The sequence below is a fragment of the Arabidopsis lyrata genome, assembly GCF_000004255.2.
Source record: "Arabidopsis lyrata subsp. lyrata unplaced genomic scaffold ARALYscaffold_2, whole genome shotgun sequence".
Lineage (NCBI taxonomy): Eukaryota > Viridiplantae > Streptophyta > Magnoliopsida > Brassicales > Brassicaceae > Arabidopsis > Arabidopsis lyrata.
The window spans coordinates 11,624,481-11,632,792 of record NW_003302554.1 but is presented as its reverse complement, the minus strand read 5'-3'; the positions used below and the strand labels follow the sequence as shown (position 1 = coordinate 11,632,792).

Genomic DNA, 8,312 nt, shown 5'->3' with positions numbered 1-8,312 from the left:
GTGGCTGAAAATGTGGTTTTGGCGGAAAAACGGTATTAAATTTTTGTACAGAAAAATACAATTTTCTGTTTTTGGGACAAAAATAAAAATTTGATTTAATTAATATTTTAATTTTAATCATTTTTTATTGAAAATAATCAACATAAATGGGTCTAATAGGTACCCATTTGATTGTGTTAAAATCCATGTAATAAATAAATCTAATTGGGTTAACCCATTTAACCATATTTAACATTTTTTGATAAACAGATTTAAATGGGATATTTTTTTATAACTAACTCATTTAATTAAATGAATTTTGGAACCACATCAGCTAAATGTTTTTGACAATAGTTCATAGTCATATTATAAATAAGACCAAAATGATCTAAATTTGAATGAATATGAAGTTTAACTTAAAAAGCATCTATATTAAAAAAAAAAGTCGAACCATTTAACTATACTAGATATATAAATTTTGAAATTCAATCTAAAAGTTTAAAATATTATGAAAATTTTACACTTTTAACAAGCTTAAAATATCATAGGACATAATTATATGGCGGGACCGGAGCAAGTTTAAAATATTATTGACTCGGTGCTGCAACACGGATAAATCATCATTTCATTATTTTGTTAATACCATCAATAAAATGCTAAACATGGCAAATTAAGTTGGTTAAATTATAATTATATGAAAAACAAATTATATTGCGGTATACTGCATGTTAAATTCTAGTTATTTATACAATTTCTATAATCTCTATCCCAAGATCTATAATAATATTATTTATAAAATCGTATATAATCTCGATACTATAAAATGTATTTGAATGGTAGTTTTTTGTAGTTAATGTAAATAACAAAGAAAAAAAAATAGAAATTCGAAACTAGTAATTAATAAATATGGTAACTTTTTGGGCAAACCAAAGAAACCCTAGAATTGGAAACGAGGATTAAGACAAACTCTGCATAATGAGCTTGCCACGAATTTATCCTTGTCATATTTATTTATCTTGTGCAAAGTAGGTGAATAACTCGGCATAATGAGTTAATGAGTTCATAAAGGCTAGCTAAAAAGTAGCTAATTATGATCATAAGAAATATGGTTAGACACAGTTTGCAACGACCTCGTTCATAGATATTCTTGGAGTCGAGCGAGTACTGATCAAAATATGCCTTCTTGACCTTGTTGTTGAAGCCAGTGCAATGTATGTCTCTGTTCCACAGGGGAGAGTTGCGGTCGGAGATCCCTTTGGGGATTTTGGAGGTGAACTGAAAAGCGTAATTCATGACTCCTATGTGGATACTCTGTTTAGGAAGAACACGGTCGAAGAAGGAATCGGGAACGCCAGCACTGTAGTATCTCCTGTCCGAAGGAAGTGCTCGGAAGAGAGTGTTGAAATCGTTATTGCTTAAGTCGTTGAAGAGGACTTGGAACTCGATGTTATCTGACGGGTTTTGTCCGGTTTCTCTAAGATACTTCTCTTCCACGGCATCTATTATGTTTTGGACTGCCACAAAAGTGTTAGGTCCACTCGCACAACCGAAATCCGCAACACTAAACCGATTCGAAATCAAATCGAGGCTGAGGTTTGCTGAGATCACCGCGTTTATTTTATCCTTTGCTGCTTTCAGCAAATCTCTCTATAAAACCCCAATCAAAGAGAAGACTGTTAACACATCTTAGTAATTCACATTCTAGCTAAGAATTCTAAAATCATTTATATATGTAAACTTGATACGAAGAATGCTGCTTGTAACTCTCAGGACCTTCTCCTCCAACCATGACCCATTCTGGAGTAGGAGACATTATTCTCTCTTTCTTTTCTCTCACTTTTCTTTTCTTGTTTGGTACTTTAATTTGTAATGAGAATTGTGAGAGTTTATGGACGCATCTATGCTTGTTTATACTAATTTTTCGTTTGAAAATTCTTCCCTCAAATGAACTGTACCTTAAACTAGTTTTGTCAAGAAGTTAAAATGTAACATATGAAACGATTAAAGCATTTGCAAAGTTGGTGGTGCATAAGGGAATAGAGTTTGATATTTGAATATCATGGATGTCTCTTGTGGGCTCTTTTATAGTTGCTAATATAAAAGAGTCCACTAGGGAGAATATAGTTTGATGTCTGTCTTTCGTCTTCTTTATTTTTTTGGCTATGTCTTTTACATGTATTATTATTATTTGTCATTTTAAACTAATCAAATGATTTAAAAGATAGAAACAAGTCTTTTAAAAAACTCTTCATGTTTTTCTCTTTCTTAAAAAAAATTATTTCTGGTTTTTTTTTTTTGATGAAAAGGATAAAAAGTTTAATGTTAAATTTTGTTTTAAAGATGAAAGATAAAAAGGCACACAGATGTATGTAATCTAACATTTGTCAAAATTGGAAGCTATTAAATATTAACAAATATATACTCAATTTCATAAAGTTGGAAATCCCTTTTATATTTGGAGAATAACTCTATTTTTGCTTCTTATTTCAAAGTTGGAGTATTAAAAGAGAGAACTTGAATTGTTATTCATATATTGATAGAACTCGTTTCACATCTAGCTACTATATATATTTAAAGGGGAGATTTTTTAAGAATTAACATTTGATCTAATGTCATTGGAAATTTACATGCACATTGGAGAATCTAGTAAAATCTAATGTTTGAAAAACTAGGGTAAACTAGACAACTTTATACTAGATTTCTACCATCCATGTTGCATAAACATAAATTTGGATTTATTTTAAGACATAAATCGTTTTCACATTACAATAAACAGTCTAATACAGTAATAGTATACATGTGATAATAAACTTCTTACATATGATAATATTTATCACATGTATTTATAAATTTTTCAACAACTGTCGAGAAATTAATTTACACTAAGAGTAGACCAATTTTTTTTAAAAAAATTTGTTATCATCGCATATAACATGAGATATCATCTAGTATATAGTTATTGAAGATAATATCAAACTAAAAAACATTTCGTCGAAGGAAAAAAAGTCATAAAGAAGAAGAGCTTGAAGTAAATGATATAGAATATTAGGATCTATCTAACGCATAAATTAATATAATCAATTCTTCATATTTTCGAGGATAGTCAAACTATGAAAACGTTAAAATCGAATTTTTATTTGATATGTCGATTTTTGGTCAAATATATAATAATTGTGCTGGTAATTTTTTTTTATAAAGAATTGAGGTTAAGCATAATTAATAAAAATACCAAAACGTCAATATAGAATAAAATCCAGATTGTACTTAGTAGGAGGACCTACGTTTTGAAATGGAGAGTCAACATGCTCTTCTAACTAGCCACCTCTCAGGACAATTCGGGTTTCCTTTATATCGGCAACTAGTATTGTTATCGTTGATTTTGTTTTTGTAAATGTGAAAATTAATATCATCAATAAGCTTTAGTTCCAACCTTTGGAAACTTCATTAGGAAAATAATTGTTTTTAAATCAGGCGTTAACTACTCCCGAGCTATATAAGTTTCGTGATCATATCAAATTGCTCATCGACCGGCTACTACCTAACTCTACAGATAAAAACTTGAAAGCATATTGTCATCTGAAGTCAATTCTTGACTAGATAAAATAAACATGTAATCAATATGTTGTGAATAGCTACAAGTGACAGAATTATCGGTAGCCGCGGGCCCGCGGACAATTTGAGGACTCCTAAGGAGAAGCCATGAGAAAATTCTTTAAAGTCAAAAGCATAGGAAGAGTTTCCTTCCTCACATCTAGAATGCAATCATTTTTCGTGATTCGCAAGAAGGCAAGAACCGATAAAGAAACTGCTTCTTATTCTTTCTTCTTATGGTGCTTCCGTTGTATATTCTTATCGTTGTAGTGATAATGTCTTTGTACTTCCTTCAATCATACAAATGGCTGATTGTTTTTTTTACATATACAAGCTGAATGATATATCATAAAAGTTATTTCATATGCTAATTAATTAATTTGCTGAAGTCAAAAGAAGGGATATATATATATATATATATATATATATATATATATATATATATATATATATATAAAATGTTGCTCATAAACCATATGACAATAAATGTCAATATATATGCTTGGTTCTTCCTAAAATATCGGGGTTGGTGCAATCGAAAGAGCTTAAGTTGAGTCAAAATATAAGACAATAGTTTGGACTTTGAAGCTTCAATAATGTACGCGTAGTGGAAAAACATTCTTTCCTGGTCTCATTTGAGACGCAAACATGGAGCTAGCTAGAATTGATAGGATATCATATTTTTTTCGTAGTCTATAATATTCCAAACCTTTCGGGTTTTGTTTGTTTGAATAATGAAAGATGAAAGAGGAAAAATGAAAATTAATCCTTATCTTTCAACGTTTGATTACAATGATTTGGATTAAATAGGCTCTATTTTAAGTATTTAGGTAAAGCATATTATCGGTTACGTAAGGTGTTAACCTCCAATCTTTTTTCTAGTTTGGACTCTTTGTAATCTCTTGATGAGGTCATCATGCAAACCAAGCAACAACGTATAGTGGAGACCGAGATCCATTTCACACTACCGGCTCAACCATGCTCAGCTTAACTGAGAAGACCCATGGCCTAGTTCACACGAAGTGGAATCAGCCTCAGAAGAGTTCACAAGAATAAAATATGAATTTTTCAATCCGGTTGAACATAAATTTACCCCGTTTTGACCTACGTGCACTATTTGGAGATTTCCGATCGAACCAGAAGGAATTAGGCAACAAACCGACATGTTCTGTAATCTTGATCCTTCAGAGAATCTCAGACATTTGTGATCAGCCATATAATTTATAAACAGACACTTGCATATATGTATAAGATTAATCATAAACCATAAACATACATTGGTTCATTTGTGGGATTGTGGACAATAAAAAGACGCTAAGAAAACATCAAAAACAACAAAAAGACGATAAAGCACTAGAGGAAAGAAGAGAAGCAACAATGCATGGAGGAAACAAATATTTACATTATATTTTGGATAATCTCAGTTCTTACGAAGTACGATATATGAGGTATTGCATTGCGGGTTTGGCTTTCTGGAGGCGAGAAAATTCTAGGTGTGCCTTGGACTCAACGAGCTCAAAGGCTTTCCTCATGGTTTCGGCTCCAAAATGTGTGGATAGGATACCTCTAAAGGCACACTTAAAGTAGACAGCCAAGATCTTGGGGTCCAACGTCTCCCCACTTGGCTGAATGATATCCTCGAAAGCCTTTATTGTGAACTTTCCGTTCTCTTCTATGATTTGCCTCAAGGCCCTCAACTCGCCTTCCTCTACAATGTAGAGTGTGATGTTGAAAGAGTCCACCTTGTCTTGCTCGATTACACACTTTGTTAGTAAGAAAAAAAAATTAAAGAAAATAATGTTAGTTATGTGCCTTAGAGCATGATTATTGGTAGTATCTTAGAAAGAACTCTTAGCAATATTTAAGTAATATATTTGTAAAAGTGATTGTTAAGAGATAGTATTTTTGAGTTAAGATTTTTGTGTGATTAATGGTAGGCTCTTAACATGTGGTTCTTAGAAAAATAAATATTAATATAAAAATAAAATTTATAATTATAGAAAATTTAATAATTGTTGCAAATTAAAAAAATTAAAACATACATGAGATACAATTTATAACATAAATAATATAAAGCACAAATGTTTTAAACTTAATTTCTGGAATATTTTGTCCATATATGCTCGACCAAATCATTCTTCAATTGTTGATGCATACCTCGATCACGAACTCGAGCTCTATTGGTCATCATTCCGAAGAAATTTGAAGGCATATCTGTAGAATATGTGAAATCCACCCGTGAACTTCCTGCAGATTCCGCTTGTTCGAATTCGGTAGTATCAAACTGAGTATACCCATCTCGTTCGTCTTCTACTATCATATTGTGAAGTATTATACATGCTCGCATAATATTTCCTATTTTTATTTTATCCCAAAGAAGAGCCGGATTTTTAACAATGGCAAATCGAGCTCGTAAAACTCCAAAAACACGCTCGACATCTTTACGGCAAGCTTCTTGATGGGTTGCAAATAAAGATGCTTTATCCGTTTGTGGAAGTGAAATAGATTGGATAAAGGTAGCCCATTTAGGTTAAATGCCATCCGTAAGATAGTAACCTAAATTATACTCGTTTCCGTTAACTGTATAATTTACTGCTGGTGCTCGCCCTTTTAAGATGTCATAAAAAACCGGAAAGCGATGTAGAATATTGATATCATTTAAAGTACCTGAAGGTCCAAAGCTAAAGAACGTTTCTTAGCTAAGGAACATTTCTTAAAGTTAAAGCACATTTTAGATTAAATTATATTGAGTTTAATGTTAACAAAAACCTAAGATTTCTCTAAGAGTCTCCCTTTAATCATGCTCTTATGTCGTTGTAGATAGTTTATTAAAGATAAAAAAAATATATTATATAATAAAAAATTAGTATAAAATCAGCAATATGCATACATGTAAATGCTTTCATTGCGTGGCATTGGACTAACGTTGATTAACCTATATATAAGTTTATGTTTCACGTCATTTGTAAAAGTTTCTTGTCGGCCGTTAACACGTCACTTGATGAATTTTAACAGAAAAAAAAAACGTCACATGAAGAATATTAGAAAAAAAAAAAAGATTACGTCATTTGAAGAACTGATTTTATTATTATAAGGTCAGTTAAAAACCAACGTTAACCTCCCAAATAAATAACGTCAACGAGCGTCTCTTTTGTATATCCACAAACTCATGTAAATAAATGTATAAAAATGACAAGAAAAGTAGTTGGACAAAAAAAAATTACAAGAAAATTAAATTAGCAAAAAATATTCCGACAAAACCAAGCTACCAATATCACTTTGATTTTTAAGTGTGTTGCCCATCTCACGAATTCAATGTCACACTGAGCTTAAGATATCATCATTAGGCTTATTAATTCTTTGTTTTTCTTAAATACGTTTTCTTATTTTTGAGGATTCAAAAAACTTACGTATTATTAAGTTCAAAAAACTTAGAGAAATTGCACTAGATAACTTAAAAAAAAAAAAAAAAATAAAGATTACATATTAACTAAGTGGTAGTGCATGTAACAGGTCAGAGAATAAGTTGCTTTGATGGAACAGGTCAGAGATCAGTTTTCTTTAAATGCAAAATTATGTAACTATTTCTATATGGTCAATCGAAATAATATCATGCTTAATGTCAATTAGAAAATCCGACAAGTTTACCCTAGAAAATTTGATGATTAAAAATTGGATCACCAACAAAAAAACAGTTACATTTCCTTTTGAATGGCATAAGACAATCCACTATAAAAGTTAAATCTATAGCATTCTCAAAACCAGAATGATACTCATCGCCAACTCTATCACATTCATCCACCTTATCAGATTTTGATATTTTAACATTCCTCAACCTAGAATTACTCAAAAAATTTCACAAATTCATTTTCCCCCATTTCATTATTTTTTGTCCATGATTTAAACTTTGCTTTTCGTGTCGAAATCGTTGATATTTTTTGTTTACAATTAATTTTCTAACCGTTTTCGACGATAACTTAAGCACAAACTGAATAATTACCACTAAATATTGTTTAAGAACAATATCTGTCATTGACTTGTAAAAATAAAATGATGATAGTAAAAAAAGAGACTCAAATGACCAAAAAGACGTCATTTGGTTAAAGATATCGTATCGTTTGAATCAACATAAATAAATCGTTTACTAACTCTATTTAGGTCAATATAGTTTTAAGCTTGTTTCCATTAGTTTGGATGGTTTAACTGAATACTTTTAGCGTTGATGTTGAAAAAATCATGGTATTTTTGTTGTAGTATAAAAACTAACGTACACACATTTGTTAAAGTTGAAATACACCATTTCTATGTAGTGAGCTGAAAGAGTAATATGCCAAAGACAAATACACCGATGTTCTTTGAGGGATGACCTATATAGATAAGTATCCAGGGGCCAATACCGCACGTGCGTCCTATCATTGTATTTAGCCGATCAGCATTTGAATCTATTTGTATTCTGCTGACCCCGGTTAAGTTCAATAAGAAGTGCTTTTTGTTCCGATCCCATATTTGTTCTTTTCTAGGTTCGTGTTCAGGCTACGATCATCATTTTGAATGCAGCTGAGCTGTGAAAAACATGGAGATGTGGTTGTGGACATTGATTCCCCTGCTGTGCGTTGGTTTCAGAATCGGCATGGTATACCCAAAACCCCTTAAGGGTTGAAGAGGATTTTGGTTGTTAGACGAAGCGGCGAGAAAGCCGATGTTTATTACGAAACAGAAGCTCCTAAACGAAAGAGACTAAA

At 31.3% G+C, this 8,312-nt stretch overlaps 1 protein-coding gene across 1 annotated transcript; it reads right to left on the bottom strand.

Annotated features, from left to right (window-relative positions):
- Positions 1-990: 990 nt before the first annotated feature.
- On the bottom strand, positions 991-2,122 carry LOC9323126 (probable S-adenosylmethionine-dependent methyltransferase At5g37990). Its single transcript, XM_002887015.2, has 2 exons — positions 1,718-2,122; positions 991-1,626 (listed from the first exon to the last, which is right to left on the bottom strand). Exons 1-2 carry the CDS (start codon positions 1,790-1,792, stop codon positions 991-993), a joined length of 711 nt encoding a protein of 236 aa, XP_002887061.1. The 5' UTR covers positions 1,793-2,122.
- Positions 2,123-8,312: the final 6,190 nt, after the last annotated feature.

What these genes read in the sequence shown, in the direction of transcription:
- LOC9323126 (XM_002887015.2), bottom strand. Translation starts at nt 1,792, where the DNA reads ATGTCTCCTACTCCAGAATGGGTCATGGTTGGAGGAGAAGGTCCTGAG. An exon ending in AGCAGCATTCTTCGTATCAA is followed by an intron (nt 1,627 to 1,717) that starts GTTTACATATAT and finishes GGGGTTTTATAG; the next exon opens with AGAGATTTGCTGAAAGCAGC.